Source organism: Ciconia boyciana, chromosome 25, assembly GCF_034638445.1.
Source record: "Ciconia boyciana chromosome 25, ASM3463844v1, whole genome shotgun sequence".
Taxonomy (NCBI): Eukaryota; Metazoa; Chordata; class Aves; order Ciconiiformes; family Ciconiidae; genus Ciconia; species Ciconia boyciana.
The window spans coordinates 5791229-5807607 of NC_132958.1; the positions used below are offsets into that span (position 1 = coordinate 5791229).

The 16379-nt window shown below is 53.1% G+C and overlaps 2 protein-coding genes and 1 long non-coding RNA gene across 3 annotated transcripts in view; 1 reads left to right on the forward strand and 2 right to left on the reverse strand.

Moving 5' to 3' along the window:
- Nucleotides 1-692: 692 nt before the first annotated feature.
- On the reverse strand, nucleotides 693-2089 carry TM2D2 (TM2 domain containing 2). The gene is made up of 4 exons (XM_072846399.1): nucleotides 1823-2089; nucleotides 1657-1744; nucleotides 1441-1556; nucleotides 693-1250 (listed from the first exon to the last, which is right to left on the reverse strand). The coding sequence occupies exons 1-4, from the start codon at nucleotides 2026-2028 to the stop codon at nucleotides 1037-1039; spliced, it is 624 nt and encodes a 207-aa protein (XP_072702500.1). The 5' UTR covers nucleotides 2029-2089; the 3' UTR covers nucleotides 693-1036.
- A 1555-nt stretch (nucleotides 2090-3644) lies between these two features.
- Nucleotides 3645-7415, reverse strand: LOC140643986 (uncharacterized). The gene is made up of 3 exons (XR_012039708.1): nucleotides 6802-7415; nucleotides 6423-6725; nucleotides 3645-6321 (listed from the first exon to the last, which is right to left on the reverse strand). It is a non-coding gene; the product is annotated as an uncharacterized lncRNA (long non-coding RNA).
- Nucleotides 7416-7684: 269 nt separating this feature from the next.
- ADAM9 (ADAM metallopeptidase domain 9) overlaps nucleotides 7685-16379 on the forward strand; it is a 30871-nt gene continuing 22176 nt past the window's right edge. The window contains exon 1 of the mRNA XM_072846398.1: nucleotides 7685-7854. Coding sequence (XP_072702499.1) covers nucleotides 7755-7854 — 100 coding nt within the window. The 5' untranslated portion in view covers nucleotides 7685-7754. The remainder of the gene's footprint in view (nucleotides 7855-16379) is intronic.

Here is a 16379-nt window from a genome sequence, read left to right on the forward strand (position 1 = left end):
GCCGGAGGGGTGACCGGCACGTGGACGGGAGCTCTGACGGCTCCCGGCCGTTCCCTGCAGCTCCGGGTGGAAACGAGCCCTCTGTCAGTAGCGAGGCAAGCTGGTATTTAACAGTTTTGTAAAACACAAATGGTTGCCACTGAATGGTCACAGGTTTTAAAGAATACGACTGTCTGGCAGCAGGGAAAGGGAATGCAACCTGCTGCCACGGGCAGCACGATGGAGTATGTTTTGAAAAGCACACTTACTCACTATGAAGGGCGGGGGACAGGAGGAGAAACAGGTAATTTTAAGTTAATGTGTGTACTTTGGACTGGTTGCAGCGTCCTACAGATGATGTTTCTAGAACATGAGCATGGTAGGGAGAGTTGCAGCAATGGACTCAAGTGCTGCTTTTGAGAGGCCTGAATAGTAACTTTATTTGCTGCACTGTGGCTTTCCCCGCCTGCAGGAGAGTGGGAAGTGATGTTCTCCAGAGGGTGCAGTTTCCACTAAATCTAACCCAGCTTGCCCTGCAGCCAGCGAACATGGTTTTAAACAAATAACGTAGAATTAGAGCTCATCACTTTGCCACAGAGGCTCTGTAACTTTGTGTTAGGTTACTCAACTGTAAAGGTTTGCAAAGCCTAGTAACACAAAACCACAGGCTAGTGGCCTGCGTCTCCGTGGGGCTGTATCGACTCTGCTAATACTGAAAGTACGTGGAGACAGCTCCTTCCAGACTTTATTAAGATTTGTTTGACCACCTGTGGTTGCAAGGTCAGATTTCTTAAACTGTTACCACCTGAAGGGGGGGGGATATCCAGATTATTTTAAACAAGCAAAATGTATACCGAGCGATTTTGCGTCCAAGTTTTGTACAGAGGAATTAACAAGAGTAACTGTTCTGCATGTTAAGTTACAGCCTTAAATCCACGTTTGTGCGAGGCAGAGTCTGTTCTGATGCTGCGGAACAGGCGGAGGCGTCCGTCTCCAGTCCTGCAGAGACGCCGTTAGCTTCTTTGGGGGTCGGCTCTCGGAGCAGCCTTTGCTCCCCTCAGTACACGGTGCACCAGTTGCTGCCGTCGCTGGGCATCAGCCCGCCGGTGATGAGGAGAATCAGATCAACGAACCACCAGATCCCCAGTCCTCCCAGAGTCAGCAGTTTCCCCACGGCGGTGCCGGTGTGGCCCAGGCAGAATCGATCCACTCCAAAGCAGCCCAGGAAAAACGAGTAGAGCAGAGTGGTTATAAAGTAATGCCCAGTGTACCTGCGAGGGAAGCGGCCGGAGGCGCGTCAGGCGGGGCTGCGGCGGGGGGCCGCCCCCGCCCCCTCGGGGAAGCGTCCCCGCCGGCCGCGCCCCGGTTCTTGCGGCGGGGCTCCCTCCCGCGGGGGCCGGGAGAGGTGCAGGGGCCGGCAGAGGGGAGAGGGGCCCTCCCGCCGCCGGGAACGCGTCCTACTTGACGCAGGGCCTGCTGCCCCGCAGGAAGCTCCGCGGCTCGGCGCACTCGATGCCGTCCAGCGCTCGGCACTGCACCCGGGTGTGGTCCACCTCGCCGTAGGCCTGGCCGCCGAACTGCGGGCAGCGCGGGCGCCCTCAGCCGCCGCCCGGGCCCGGGGGCCGCCGCAGCGAGGCCCGGCCGCGCCGCCGCCGCCCCTTCCCGCCCGCCCCTCACCTTCACGCAGCCGTGGCCCAGCTCCTGCTGCGCCGTGGCGTTCCCGCCGTGGTCCACCGGCTCCTCGCACTCCACGAACTCCTCGGGGCTGCGGGGAAGGAGGGAGCGGTGAGGGAGGGCGAGCGGCCGCTCCCCCCCCCCCCGCCCCGGCCCGCCCGGCGCTCACAGGTAGGTGCAGAGGACGAGCGGCGCCCGCGGGTCGGTGTAGGCCCAGGCGGCGGCGGGCGGCCCCGGCCCGGGCGCCTCGGCCTCGGTGCCGTTGTGGGGCAGGCCGCGGGAGGCGCCCTGCAGCAGCAGCAGGTTGCCGAGCAGCAGCGCGGCCTGCCCGCACAGCAGCGCGTAGCCCACCGGCCCGCCGCGCCGCGGCGCCATGGCGGCGGCCGCTGCTAGGAAACGGCGCGCCCGCCCCGGCCTCCGGGCCGCGCCGCCGCCGCGCCGCCGCCGGCCAATGGGCGCCCGCCGTCTCGCCCCGGGGGGCGGGGAGCAGCCGCCCGCAGCCAGTCAGAGCTTAGGCGGAAGAAGCCGCGGAGGGCTGCGAGGCGGAAGTGCGCGCCAGACGAGGAGGCGATTGGCTGCCGGGGAGGCCTGCCAGCCTATGGGCGAAGGAAGGGGACGGGGCACCGGTGTGGGCGCGGCCCCTCCCGGCCCGCGCCCCGCCGTGAGGGGCGGCCGCCGGCCCTGCCCTGCCCCGCCGTGAGGGGCGGCCGCGCCGTGGGGCGCTGCCCGCGCGGGCCTCCGGCACAGAGGGGGCTCAGGACGCGCTGTCCCGCTCGGCGTGAGTTGCTGGGGCGCGGCGGGAGCCGTCTGGCGCCGTGAGCCCGCCGCGCGGGAGGCAGCGGCCCGCTGCCGGGGAGCGAGGCCTCGCTGCCCCCGGCCGCCCCCTGCCGCCCAGGCGCTCGCCCCGCGCCCGCCCCGCGCCCGTCGGAGGTCCCGTGGTGCCTGTCGGGGACCCTGCCCCGCAGGTGTGCGCGCCCCGTGCCCCCCTCCCCGGGGGGAGCTGCCTCTGCGGGGTCGCCGCCGCCTGCTCGTAGCGCGGGGAAGGCCTCGCCTCGGGCCGCGCTCCCGTGTGTCAGCGTGTGGCACGGTAACAAGCAGAGGGAGTTCATCCGCCTCAGCTGAGGCAGCGGCAGGGAGAGGCTCCCCGGGCGGCTGGGGCAGCAGCCCGGCACCCGGAGTAGCTCTGGCAGGCGTGGAGAGCCGCTTCTCCCTGCGCTCTTGACGGGAGAGAGGGTTTAGGCCAGCAGCTCCCCACAGCATTAGAGCGAAAGCCCCCCGCGGGCCTGGCGCAGGGTGATACCACCTTCCTGGGGCAACCGCGGCTTTGGCTTGTTCGCTGATGGTGAACGACTGTTGTTGGGCTGGTGAGCTGTGTCGTGGTACTGCTAGAGTCAGGTTTCCTGTGACCTGCAACAGGAATTGGTTTGCCTGTGGGATGCGATGGCCAGCTGTCCCACTAAGCCCTTCTTTACTGATTAAGAGGCTTCCAAGTGGCTTTAGAAATAGCTTAAAGACTGCGCAGCATGTGGGCGGCAGTGGATTTCGTTTGCAGCACTAAGGAAGGCAGAGGAAAGATCACATCGAGTGTGTCTTTACTCAGGTTTTACACCATTCCGTCAGTGTAAAGCACTTCTGAAATGGGTGTAAATGAAACTCATGCTTTAGGGCCTGATGTTTCAGACTTCACCACGTTAATTGCTGGGGGGGGGGAGGTCGTGTCTAAAGGGGCTGGGAACGCTGTGGGAGGCGAGAGGCGGCAGCAAGGAAATACTGGCCAGGGCGGCAGCGGGTTACGGCCCGGAGGGAGCTGTACAGCCAAGTGCTGCTCGGAGGAGGCTTGGAGCCAGGAGGGATGAAATTGTGTCTCTGCTCCCTTGAGCTCCCCAAAGTGTGACTCTGGAAGTCTTTTGAAGATAAATGAGACTCGACACCTTGAGCAAACTTCCCATTAATATGAAAACAGGGAGGGGATTTCAGGAGTTGTCTAGACCATCTCCCTGCCCAGAGGAGGAACTAGTCCTGCTTGAGTAGTCAAGTTGCAGAACTTTTTTATCTTAAGTGCCCTACCCCTTGTACAAAGCGATGGGCATTGGGAGACCCCCTTGCCTAGTCTTGGCCCTTCCTTGCTATGCTCAGAGAGCTGTAGAGATCTACCTCTGAGCGCTTTCTGGATGAGACTCAGTGAATAATTGAAGGGCACGCTCGGCTATATAAAAGTAGAGGGTTAGAGACTGGGATCCTGCTATTGACCCTCTACATCTGAACAAGCTGCTGCCTGTTTCCATCAGTTTTCTTCTACCTCATTTAATCCCCCTCACAGTGTCTTGAGGTCATTAGATTGGAAATGCTAAGCGCGGTTTGAGACAGGTACGTGGCATTCATTAACTCCAGCTGGAAGCCAGGCAAAACATGTAATTTGATAAGAATGCATTTGGGAAAGAGCCATTAGCAGGATTGGTAGGTGCCCGTCAGCCAGCGATGACCGGTGCAGTGTTGGCGAGTGTGCTTCCTAAGTCAGCTGGACTGGTGCTGGCGATGTCAGTGAAGTCCTGACTGCATCCAGAATCCTTAATCTCTTATTTACAGTGCTTATAAGCAACCACCATGCACGTGGTATGCGGAGAGGATGTGGGAGCCAGCAGGACTGAGGTTGGAGGGAGAACACAACGCATCTGACTTGGCTGTTTAAAACTAGTTACGTGTTTAGCCAGTTTAGTTGGAATCCTTATGCCCTTGAGTCTGGCAAAGGTACATGTTCAGCATTCACTGGAAAAGGGAGTGTAATGGCCAGCTCCATCATATGAGGATTTCTGAGAAATCTCTTTTCTTGCTGATTCTACAGTTTTGTTAAAGAATTGTGAAAATAACTGACAAACAGCAGATGTCATCTGGGGAATTCATTCCGTATCCTCTTCCCTGCCCTCACTGTCTGCTTGAGCACAGCGTGGCTCGCTAAACCACAGCCCAGCAACGGCTGCCGTCCAGCTCACACAGTGTCAGTGAACTCCACGCGTACCAACACGTACGAGATTTACGCCCTGATACACTGGTCTGTACTGCCGCTCGTGTACATCTGCCTTGCTCCCTTTAGAAACCAGTCTAAAAATCTAAAGCCTCCAGAGGGGACTGGCCGTGACGAAACACAAAGGAGGAAATGCCTCTCTGCGTGGGCTTTCCTTACCACTGCAGAGGAGACACAAAGGTCCCCGTTAGTTGCTGGTCATTACATCTCTGGCCTTGCACCGTCTGCCGCGTTCCTTAGGAAATGGGGCTGCTGTCTTGTGGTCCCACCGCCGCCCACAGGACTGTGTCCCTGCTCTGTCAAAGGACGATGGAATGCTTTTCCTTGAAAAACACCAAATTCCCTCCCCTTCCCCAGACACTGAGTGAGGTCCTTTTCAACATCACATAAGCTTTGTTATCACACTGGACACTACTTTGCCTTTGGTGTAAATAGTTGGGTTTGCATCTTCTTGGCTCATCAGCCACATCAGCGAGCGATTTCAGCTAGAGTGCCTGCTGTATTGCGGGGCTTACTCTTGTATTACCAATGTGCTGTGGAAATGAGATGCCCAGCACACGTACTTGGTTTCCATTTGTGTATGTTTTTTCTTAGTAAGTTAACTTCTTTGAGATATTTCCTGTTTCTGGCTTTTATGCCTATTTAAGAGAGTATCACTCCTATTTAAGCCTTTGAAAGAATGAAATATCCTCACTTTAATATCAAGTAATCTCTAAGGCTCTTGTCTGCAGTGGGTTTTCTCACTTTGCCTTATTCTAGTCATAAGTTCTGTGCTGGAGACAACTAATGGCTTGAATCCCTGTGCTTGCCTTTGAGGATTCATTTGTGACTTAAGCCATTGCAGAACTCCAGGATTTATGGGTTTGTTTCACGCGGTTCTTCTCCGAGAGCACCTTCCACCATGTCTAAGCGATAGCTCTGCTGATGTGGGCAGTTCAGGTGTGTTCCAACTGGCTGGTCAGATGAGCAGTTCTCCAGATTTTTTGTTTCCAAAGTTGTCAGGTTTGCATTTGACCCCAAAAGTGTGTTCAGAAGCTGTCCTAGCTTTCCTGCCTCGTTTCTGGTTTGTTTCTGGAGCTTTGAGGTGTGTCGTCTTCAATTCCTTGTATTGCAAGGCTGCAGTAGCGGTGGTGAGTGATGGGAGGGGTCAAGGCAGATGGATATAGCTCTTGCTGAATGCGGACCTGGGAATCTCATGCCCCTCAGGCAGGAACCATGGGATGATTCATGTTTGTGCATTGTACAGTGCACAGCGGTGTCTGTGTTTGATGCATGATATTATGCTAACCCATGGGAAGCCTCCTGAATCTTGGATGATGCCCAGCTTCTGGGACGCACAGGGTATTACCTGACTCGAAAGCGATGTGCAGCTTCCATCAGGGTTGAAGATGTATAAACTCTGTGTTGTTTCTAACATCACGTGGGAATAAAATCCTCTATCTCACCTTGCAGTATTATACAGTTTAGCGTGCCGGCTTCCTGCGTAGCTTTATGGTTTGGTCTGTTAGGGTACGTAAGAGTGGCTTCATAAAGTCACGTTGTCAGCTCCTTCCAACAGGAACAGGAGTTTTTCTGGTTGCTGGAGGCCATGAGGGGTTGCTGGAGGTTGCTGGAAACCTGAGTTGCAGGCCATCTTCCTACAGCTCCTGCAAAAATGGATGCAGAGTTTTGGAATGCGAAGAGCCAAATGACTCTTCAAATTCCTCTTTAATTGTTCACTGTAGCGACAGCGGTATAAACCTCTTACAAAGTCTGCCGAGGACTCATCATTAAGGAGAGGGGGAAGACGTGCACCAATTTCTCAGCCCGTTACGTGTTTATTAATGGCATCTTTTGCATTACGTGCATTCAAAAGCAGTTTCTAAAACATCGCTGATGTCGGTCAGACCCCTGCGAGTGAGAACGTGGGTGTGTGCGGATGTGTCTGGCTGATGGCCCTCAAAGGGCACTCGCGTCTAGTTGTCTCTTGTTTGTGCTGATGAGATGTGCGTGGCCCTTGGCGTAGGTCTGGCTCTGCATCTACGGTGAGGAATTCCGCTGCAGCGACCTACTAGGGAAAAGAACACGGAGGCTCAAAGCAACCTGTGAATTACCACCCTTGGGAAACCAGGAAAGGTTATCGGTACCTGAGAAGTCATCGGTAAAACTGGATTTTATTTGTCTAGGCTCTTGTACACTGCTTATCACAATGGCACGAGGGTGCTTCTCCGTCACCTCTTCAGTAATGTGACTGGTATGTCACATGTTGTTTATTCCTCCTTCTCCCGGAGGAAGACACCGTGCTCCGTGGGGTGCCCTGGGAGGGCATTTAATGGGTTGCCGTGTGCTGGCCGGAGGCGGGTCAGAGCAACACGTATGACGCGTGGAGTGGAGGGCTGTAAACCTGTGAGGGTGTTCCGTTCTGGAGAGTTTTTCTCTTCCTCACCTGTATCCCGGGTATCGCGCAGTGGAGTGCTAATGCGCAGTTGTGTTTCCACGTGCTTCTAATTTGTAACGTAGTTTTTTGGGAGGAAAGGCCAGAAAAGATCCGTTGCGTCTGTGGTCTGTGCTGACACCGGTTCCCTTCAGCCAGCTTTTTCTTCGGCGCTCGCTCGCTGTCGGGACTTAGTTGTTTTTTCCCTAAGAGCGTACTGGAAATGTGGACGCTCGATTTCACCCAGCCTCTGTCACACGAGGACGTGTCGTTCGGGAATCTCTCCTGAGGCAGCGGGGCTCTGTCTGGAGCGCGGTGCTGCTGCGCGCGGCCCGGCTCAGCCCCGGTCCCGCGGGGCCGAGGCGTGATGAAATGTCCCGGGTGGGCGCCGGCACGGTTGCCGTTGTGGCGTTTCAGCGGGTGCGGGCGGCACGGGGCGGCTCCTCCGCGCCCTGCGTCCGAGGGCCCGGCGCCACCGCCTCGGTCTCGGCCGCGGGGGGCCCTCGGCCGCCGCTCGGCGCCGGGGCCGCCCCTCGGCCGCGGTGCCGCGGGCGGGCGGAGCGGCCCCGCCCCGGGGCGGCGGGGGGCGGCGCGGCGCAGGCCCCGGCCCGGCTCCATAAGGCCGCGGGCCGCCGGCCGGACCCAGCGCCCCAGCCGGGAGGGGCGATGCGGACGCGGAGCGCCATGGCCTGGGCCCGGGCCCGGGCGGCGCGCAGCTGCCTCTGCCTCCTGCTGCTGGCCGCGCCCGGGCAGCCGGGCCGCGCGGGTGAGTGCGCCGGGCCGGGGCGGCGGGGCCTGGGCCTGCGCCGGCGCCCCCCCCCCCCACCTCCCCTCCTTCGGCCGGGCGGGCCCGGGCCCCCTTCCCTGCCGGGGCAGCGCGGCCGGGCCCCTTCGCCGACCCCTCCGTGAGCGCCAGCCCCCTCCCCATCACCCCCGGACTGCCAGGGCCCGGCCTGGCGCTGGGGCCAGCTGAGGGGGTTCGGCAGCCCCCTGCCCTTCCTCGGGGTTGCTAGGGCCGGGCCTGGCCCCGACGGCTGGCAGGTGGGGTGGGAGACCCCCCCCTTCCCTTTGCCGGAGCGGTGGGGTCCTGCCCGGCCGTCCCCCTCTGCCCCCCGATGCGCGGGGCTCTGAGGCAGGGGGATCTCCCCCTGCGCGGGCAGCCCTGGAGGTGCTCGGTCACGGCGTGGGGGTCACAGGTGTCCGAAGGAGCACGCAGGAGGAGGGTGCCGTGGGTGGCGACACAACCTGGGCCCTGTCCAGGGCGGCCGCTGCCAAAATGCTCCTGGTAAATATTGCGCGTGATCAGAGATGCCGCGGAGGGGCTGAGAGAGCAGCGGGGCCTTCGTCTTAACGCTGAGGTGCGAGGAGGCAGCCTCGGCCGGTGAGCTGGCGGGGTCCCCTTGCACCTGTGGAGTTTGCAGGCGTCCGGGGAACGCTGTCGCTTTGCTCTCCAGCCCCCCGTGCCAGGCCAGGCACTCTGCTCTCCAGGTCCTCTTCCAGGCTCTTACTAGGCCGGTGGCAATCCATGTACAAGAAAGCCTGTGAAACGTGCAGTGGGTGGGCAGCCTGTTCACGGGTCTCCCAGAAATTTGTGTGAGCAGGTCTGGGGTACACCCCTGTAATTTCCCTGCCCAGAGGATGTTGCATTTCCACGTTGAGGTGACAGAACACCCACATTGTTTCCACTGCATTTCTTGGGGCACGCACAGGGACCTGTGTCTTCTCCCTCTCTGTTTGGGTGGCCTTAGCCATCATGGAGCCAGGGCTTCACCCGTGCTGGCACAGCCCGGCACGGGGCAGGCTGCTCTCCCCTAAGAGGACAGAGGCTGGGTCCTGGGACAAGAACTTGGGCACAGCACAGTGCCATCGCTAATGGCAGTGAACGGACACCGTGCTCTCTTTATGGGCTTTTAATGAGTCGACACTGTGCTGTCTTTATGAGCTGTTCATGAATTGGAACTGTTCTGTTTATGGGCTTTTATGATGCTGATTCTGATGTTATATGTACGTGATAGGCAGAAATATCTCCTCTGTTATTGTTTTTCTCCTCCTGAAGGGATACATGCACTGTGTTAAACTTCTGTGTTTATTGTTGATGTGTAGTTTTATAGTCAGGGCTTCCTAATTGAGGAATCTTTTCTAAAACGAATATTGATGCTTCATGCTGAGAAACAGTGCTCTTGTGGTGGGTGTCTCTCCCTGAGGGATTCTGTGCTGCCAACCTCTTGCCTCTTGCTTGGCGTGTTGTTACTGGTGGTTGTGAGCTGTGCGCCAGACGAAAGCCAGGCTTTGAAATGTGGCTGTTGGCTTGTGGTGGAGGTAGTACGGCATGTTGGAAACTGCCTTGCCAGAGCGCCGAGGAGCAAAGTATAAAATGACGCATCTCCTGGATGTTGGATGCTTGTGCTTCTAATGGACCGGGCGGTGTTCTGATGGGTAATATTTTAGTTCCTACGTGTCGGTGGGAGGAAGTACAGGTCACTGAGTTACTGATGGCAGATGGCAGTGTTTCTCTCTGCCTTCTGAAGTCTCTGTCCCAGCTAATAATGCCAAATCTGCGATGAAAGATAATGGGCCGCCTTTGTCTTGGGTCTGAGTGTGAAGGAGAGGGGAGAAAGAAGTCACCTGTTTCAGTTTATCCAGGCACTTCCAACTTTTGGGTTGGAAGGTAAGTGCTTTGGATGCTCCCCAATAAATAGGGATATGAGGCAGAAATGGGGCGTTACCGGAAACTGCTAATTGAAAATTCCTGAATGAACATAATCATATAGTGATGTGTAGCCTTAAGGGATTTGTATAGCGTAGATTTTCTCCTCCTATTTGTGTCCGTAGGAGGCCTCAGCGTTTGGCTGTATAAATTAATAAAGAAACTGTGTGGCGTTGCCATAGGCAGGGACTGTGGTTTTTGCTACTTGGTCTCTTCCCCGATACTTGGTGTCATACACGTACTGGGATGTTCTAGCCACACTTTACCAGTTTTTAAAGGGATTCTTAAAGTGTCTTAAAATTCTTAAAGGTTTGACTTTTCTGGGGAGATGCAGTGTTTAGTTAAGATAATGCCTTTGTTCAGCTCATGAAAAACACAGCACTGCCTCACCCATATTTCAACAAATCTGGGACAATCATTCAGCAAAGTAAAGAGGGGTTTTGTGGTTATTTCCTCTGTGTGAAGAATAAAAAGAGGAAAGAAATGTCAGTGTAGCTAATGTTGCCTCTTGTAGTGCTTTGTTTTCGGAAAAAGGAAGTTTAAAACATGACTTTGTAGTTTTTCATGTCTCGATCATTCTCATTTCTCAAGCTAAAATAAAAAAAAAGTTTATTTGCTCAACTCTACTGAGTTCTGTGATTGAATTTGCATTGCGTGGTTTCCTTTGGTGGCCAAATTTAAAGATAGTGACATCTCCAAAGAGAAACGTTCCCACGAACCTCCCCCATGTGAAGCGAGCTGACACCTACACAGCTGATGAGACGTGGAGGAAGTGAGTGGGCTCTGTGTGCGAGGAGTTCCTCTCCATGGGCCAGGCTGTTGTGGATAGAAGGGCAGAGGCTCCAGGGCCATTGACCCAGGAAGAAGGGTGTCCCGGTGAGATCAATCGTCTTGCACCAGAGGATGGTATGGCTTTGCTCTGTTTCTCCTTGTAAGAAGGTTCCAAGGGGGAGAGGATGTTGTGACAGTACCAGAGAAGAGCGATAGTCCTTTTTGTGGAACAGGAGTAGCTGTTGTCTTGCAGACAGATTCGTGTGGCTTTAGAAAGGGCAGAAGGAATAGTAAGAGTCTAGACAGGAAACACTTACAGCATAGGTCAGGATTTCAGCAAGAGGGAGGTAAGAATTCTCTAGGAAATATTGCTGTAGAAGAGCTCAATATCCTCATTAATGTCCAACACCCCCAGTAAAATACTAAGAGAAATTACATTAACGTTCTTGCCAGCTTTAATGTTAAACAAATATTTCAGGTGAGGAGTAAATCAAGTAGATGAATTGCCTTCTCTTGCCGTGATAGTTGGTCATCTTTTCCTGCCTTCTAAAAGGCACTGTGACACAAGGAGACCCACTTGGTCTGAAGATGTAGAGCAAGGGAGAGAGCAGATGGAAAGAAAAGTCCCAAGGAGGAGTACCCTGTAGAAGAACAGCTGGCCAGATGTTCCCGGGTGCTTTGGAGATGGAGCACCACCAAGGCACTCTGTAGCCTTTGAGGTATGGGAGGAACTGAAGCTGCTGGCTTCAGAGGAAACGTTCCTACTTTTAGCAGCAGATTTGTTAGCTTGGTGTTTTGTATAAATCTCTAAATATTTTAAAGTAGACTTGGATAATATTTATGGAATGAAAATGGAGATTTTTGCTTCCAGTGATCCAAAGAGTAAATCTTACTACTGCTGTCATCTTAGTGGAAAGGTCAACTGCACCTAAAAATGCTTTTCCTAGTATGTAATCAATTGAAGAAATATACTGACGAAGTAATCGGTGGTTACATGTCATTCTGGAAAGACATCTGTAAGCCAGTTCACAGAAGTTTCTCCTCAAACAGATACTGCTTGGCAAAGTCCCGTATGATTTTGAAAACGGGATACAGAGAACGCACATTGAGTTTGCAGTTGATACCCTTCCAGTCAGGCAGGGTTCAGGCTCCTTAAAGAAAGGAATGTCCTGATAATGCAGACAGGTGAGAGAAATATCTGGCAGAAGGAGGCGGCTTTGAAAGGACAGGTACAAAGCGTTCTGCTGAGGTGGGAACAATTGTCTGCACAAGTACCAGCGGGTGAAAAATGGGGTGCAGGAGCATGTTGGCAGGAAAGGAAATGAGTGTTAGAGTAGGTGAAACGGCAAGCGATCAGCCATGCTGTCTGTTATGGAAGAAAGATTAACCTGTGGAGATACATAAACACAGAAAGCATGTGAACCTTGATACTCGTGAGGCCTCCCTGGACTGTTGTGTCCTGTTTTGGATCCTTTTTCAGGATAGGTACTGTCTAACTGCAGAGTAGAGCCAGTAGAGCCTAATATGAACAATCAGGGATCTAAGAAATAGGGTCCACAAGGAAGTATTGAATATTGGCCTTTACGTAGTAGGAGGAAAGGAGAGGGGAGTGTGACAGCACACTTGGAAAATCTAAAAATTTGCAGCCAGGCAGAAGGGGAGTAAACTGTCCACCTCCTTTGGGGATTAGAGATACTACTTAAAACACAGCAAGGGCAATGCACTGGACATCAGGGAGGCTTGCTGGAGATGCTTTGTGTGGAACTGATCCTACCCTGGCACCCGAGGATGGACTAGATGGCTGCGTAAAGCCTTTAGTGCTGCTTCTAGTGAGTTGAATGACTGGTGCAGCTGACATCATCCATTAATTGTAATCAATTATAACAGTGGTTACTTTAATGAGTTTGTCTATTTAATGCTTTAGCAATGTGCATCTTTTGACTAGGATGTGCTCACAGCTATGAGGAGGTTAAAACTCATTGCTGCTGACTGATGCTCTAGGTTTAATACGGATTTGGTCAAGCCTTGACGTTTAGAGTAAAATGGCTAAAAGTTGCCAGGGTGGATGCAGGCACAGGATAAATCTGAAGAGAGCATTAGCAGTGCCTTGGTTCTGTGTGGTGCTGATTTTTTTTTTTTTTTTTTTCTGGCTCAGTAGGCAACTTTCCACTCTTACTCAGGGATTCAGTAAATTGAAGTAGGTGAATACAAGTAAATGGTCATACTGGGTGTCCTCTCTTTCAGTTTCACTGATAGATGGCTGTGAACAAATTTGGGTAGTATCAGAGGAATTTTAGTGTTTTGCTTATTGTACAGAATGATGCTCTTTGGTATCGCTTGTATGCTGAAAGCAGTGGGGGACCTGAAAAGGGTGGTCAGAGCAGAAACAGAGCCCTGCAGCCATTGCTGGTGATCCCAGCACGCTGCTGGACCCTGCGATGCTGCAGGTGGGACGGTCGTGAGCCTTGTCTCCACGAATCCAGCCCTGCTCCTCAGGGTGGGAAGGGTGGTTTTTTGCACGTTCCTTGCTAGCGTCTGTCTGCAGCCTGAACTGCTGAGCTGGTCACATGCCGATGAGCTTGTTTTTATGAAATGAGTTTGTTTTGTGGTGTAATAGGCTACAGTCTAAACTTTCCTATTTCTTTTTTTTTTTTTTTTGCTTCCATTGAAGAATATATCTTTGACCTCACTTTAGTAGGCTTGGGAAAGAGTTATGGTGAAGGAAGGGTGATGGTGGGGGTGAACTGTTCAATGTGGGTGGATGTAGCTGCGTGCTGTATTTCTGTAACTGAGCCAACAGTCTGCAGGCATGCCAAGGTCTATGAAGACAGGAGATGCAGCTTGACTTTTGCTGAATATAGATCTTAACCTGCCGGGGAGTGAGTACCCCAACAGCTTACCTCAGTGGCTGGAGAGCCGTAACAGCTGTGACATGTTTTGATGGCTTTCAAGCTCCCGCATGCTATGGAACGTGCACGAAATTCCTACTGTGGATTTGGGGCGGGGAGGGGAAGATGATTCATGTCTTCCTAGTTGCCTCCGATGCTTGGTAATTAAAGGCAGTCTTTAATGAGACAAGATAAATATAGTGGATGCAATTGTTTTTTTCTCCTTGGAAATACAATCTCAACTAGTGTTGCACCCAAGAATGAACGATAAGAAGCATATTCTCAGTGGTGACGTGTAGCGCAGCTCAGGCAGCAGCCTTGGCCGGTGGCAGGAAGCACCTGAGTACAAGAAGTCCTGCAAGTTACTGAAAAATTTATTGCAACTTGCTGTGCTTGAGAACCATACTTCTTATAGCGCAATGAAATTTCTCAAAAGGGGATGGAGAAAAAGCTACAAGAAATAGTGTATGTTAGGAAAACAGAGTATAAATACCTTCAAACATCTCGTACAGAAAACAGATGAGTATCTGGGTTCGGTTTTTGTCACTTCTGCCTTTCCCTAATTGCTATGAATTAAACCACCTTTACTTTGTACTGAAATGCATGGATGAATTCTCATGGATCGTAACCGTCTTGACTGGAGGGTAGCATCTTAATACCGATGTGGGTGCAGGAACATATCTGATAATGCCTTCACAGCATGCTGGAACCCGGCATTTATCTAGACTGCTGCGATAGCTGCAAGCTGCCTTGTCCTTGCTGGAGTTTTGCCTTGTGCTAATTAGGTCAGCCTGAGTACGTTTTTCTTCCCTGGGTGAGATAAGGTCTGAATGTGTTAGTCACTAGAAGGAGCGTTGGGTGCTAGGTGGGATTTGAGGTGGCCAAAGTGTTACTGGATTAAGGACAGATCTTTCAAGATTTGTGTTTCTCGGAAGGAAAAAGGCCCGTCCCCTAGTAGCAGCCTTTGTAAGAGGAAGATTTAGGGGCAGGGTTCTCTTGGATGTTCTAATTTCTGCTTCGTTGCACTTGTCCCTGTCATTGGAGCTTTGATTAACTAGTCTGGTGCCCTCTTGGAGGGTTGCTAGTGATGCATGAAGCGTTGCATGGGGCAGTCAGCATGGAAATAGGCTCTTTATAAAGTGAGGGTCAACGCAATACGGAGATACCTGCCGTAACGGATGCTTTTGTTCTGGGGGGTGTGCTCCACTTCCAGCCACTGCAGAGCGGTTTTGTCCGGGTGAGAATCCCACAAAACAAACTCTTTTCTTTTCTGTACATCAGCGGGCTTGTAGTCAATTTGATCTGTACTGAAACATGGGGAGAGAAAGGATGGTTTTGCCAGAAAAGGAAGGAGAACTGAAAGTTAAAGAGGAAGCTATTTGCATTAAGTTCAAACTTTTAATGTGAAGGCTGCTTTTCTCTCTTCAGTTCCACTAGAAAGCAAGGTGATGCCTTCCTACCCTTATATTTTAGCTTGTAATAGGAAGCACTTTGTTAATCAAGACAAACACGCCCTCCTCCTCTGGTGAATTTTGCCCACAATGAAGGGAAGAATAAGGCATTGTACCTGAAACCAACTCCCAAATGGGTGGTAGTGGAGGGAGGGAAGGAGAGCCGAAAGCGGGGGACAACTGTCAGAGTGTTTGGAGAGTTGAAAATTGTACTCTTTTAGTGCCGTTCCTCTGAGGAAGCCTCTCAGAGTTGCACTCTTCCCAGAAATCCCTCCCAGTTTTGCTAGCTTCGTATGATGATTCACTCCTTTGTCTTCTGCTTCCAAGCTGCTTTTGGGGAGGCGTGCTGCTTTCTGAGCGCTGCGAAGGTTAACCGTGCCCAGCTGTTTCTGTAGCGTGTCCTAAGAGAGTCTCTCAAACTTCGTCCAAGGGTCACAGAGTCACATCCCCACGAATAAAGGCACTCCTGGACGGCAGTGGGGAAGTAACAAGTGCAGAGCAGTGACGTGCAAGAGCTCGGGACCGGATACAAGTGAAATGTGTGGTTGGAAATGACAAATGTAGAGAAGGGATTTGCCGGAGTATGTACTTTTGGTGGTTCATCCCAGAGAAGGAAGCAGCCCTTCCCTCCCCTGTTTTCGGGCCAAGGAGGTATTGACGCTGTACTTTCTGTAGCCTGTGAACATAAGGGCTATTTTCAGGAAGTTAATCTCTGCTTTTTTAATACTTTTTTCCCAACAATCACTGTAATCAATGAAACTTCAGTTGCGGTATGTGTACTATGTTATTTCTTGAGAAACACCACAGCTCTGCCTGTGCTTGTGTGACAAAAATGCTGTGTTACAAATAGGTGCACTACAATGCATCTGTGTTCTCCAAACAGACGTACATACATGCTGTAACGCGAGAGAAGTTGAAAGCAGTCTAACTGCTTTTGCTTCCTCTTGGGAGATATCGGTGGAAAGAGTGCAGAGAAGTGGACATGCTTTTCGCTTGGGCAGTCGCTTACCGGGACGCCCCTTTGAAACGCTGACCCGAGGTGATATTCGTAGCGTTGAGGTTGCACGTCAGCCTGCTGGGGACGGGAGGAGAGGCTGCAAAAGCATCTGCAGGAGCCTCAGTGTCACTGCAGGTTGGCCATGCTGGCTCGGGGAGGCTTTCAGGGGAGCCCCTGGCATTTAAAGCCTGCATGGGAGCTCCAGCCCATTTCCCAAACGAAGGAGCAGGCCTGCCGCGGAGGCTTCGAGCACGCAGTGCCTTCATGCGACTCGCGAAGGCGCAGACGCCTTCAGAGTTGCAATGTGAGTTTTGGTGTGCTCGAAGTGGTTGTTTTTTAAATGAATGCAGCATCTTGGTCCCCCTCGGAGAGTTTTTGGAGGACCTCAAGAAACTAAAACCCCCTCACCACCCCCCAGATGTGTGGCGATTATTTCTGGAGATAACAGTGACAAGGAGGATAACTGTCCCCTTCCCC

Coding starts and splice junctions, on each gene's coding strand:
- TM2D2 (XM_072846399.1), bottom strand. CDS start 2,028: ATGGCGCCGCGGCGCGGCGGGCCGGTGGGCTACGCGCTGCTGTGCGGG. Junction 1,745..1,822: donor CTCGTCCTCTGCACCTACCT/GTGAGCGCCGGG, acceptor CCTTCCCCGCAG/CCCCGAGGAGTTCGTGGAGT. Junction 1,557..1,656: donor TGGGCCACGGCTGCGTGAAG/GTGAGGGGCGGG, acceptor CGCTGCCCGCAG/TTCGGCGGCCAGGCCTACGG.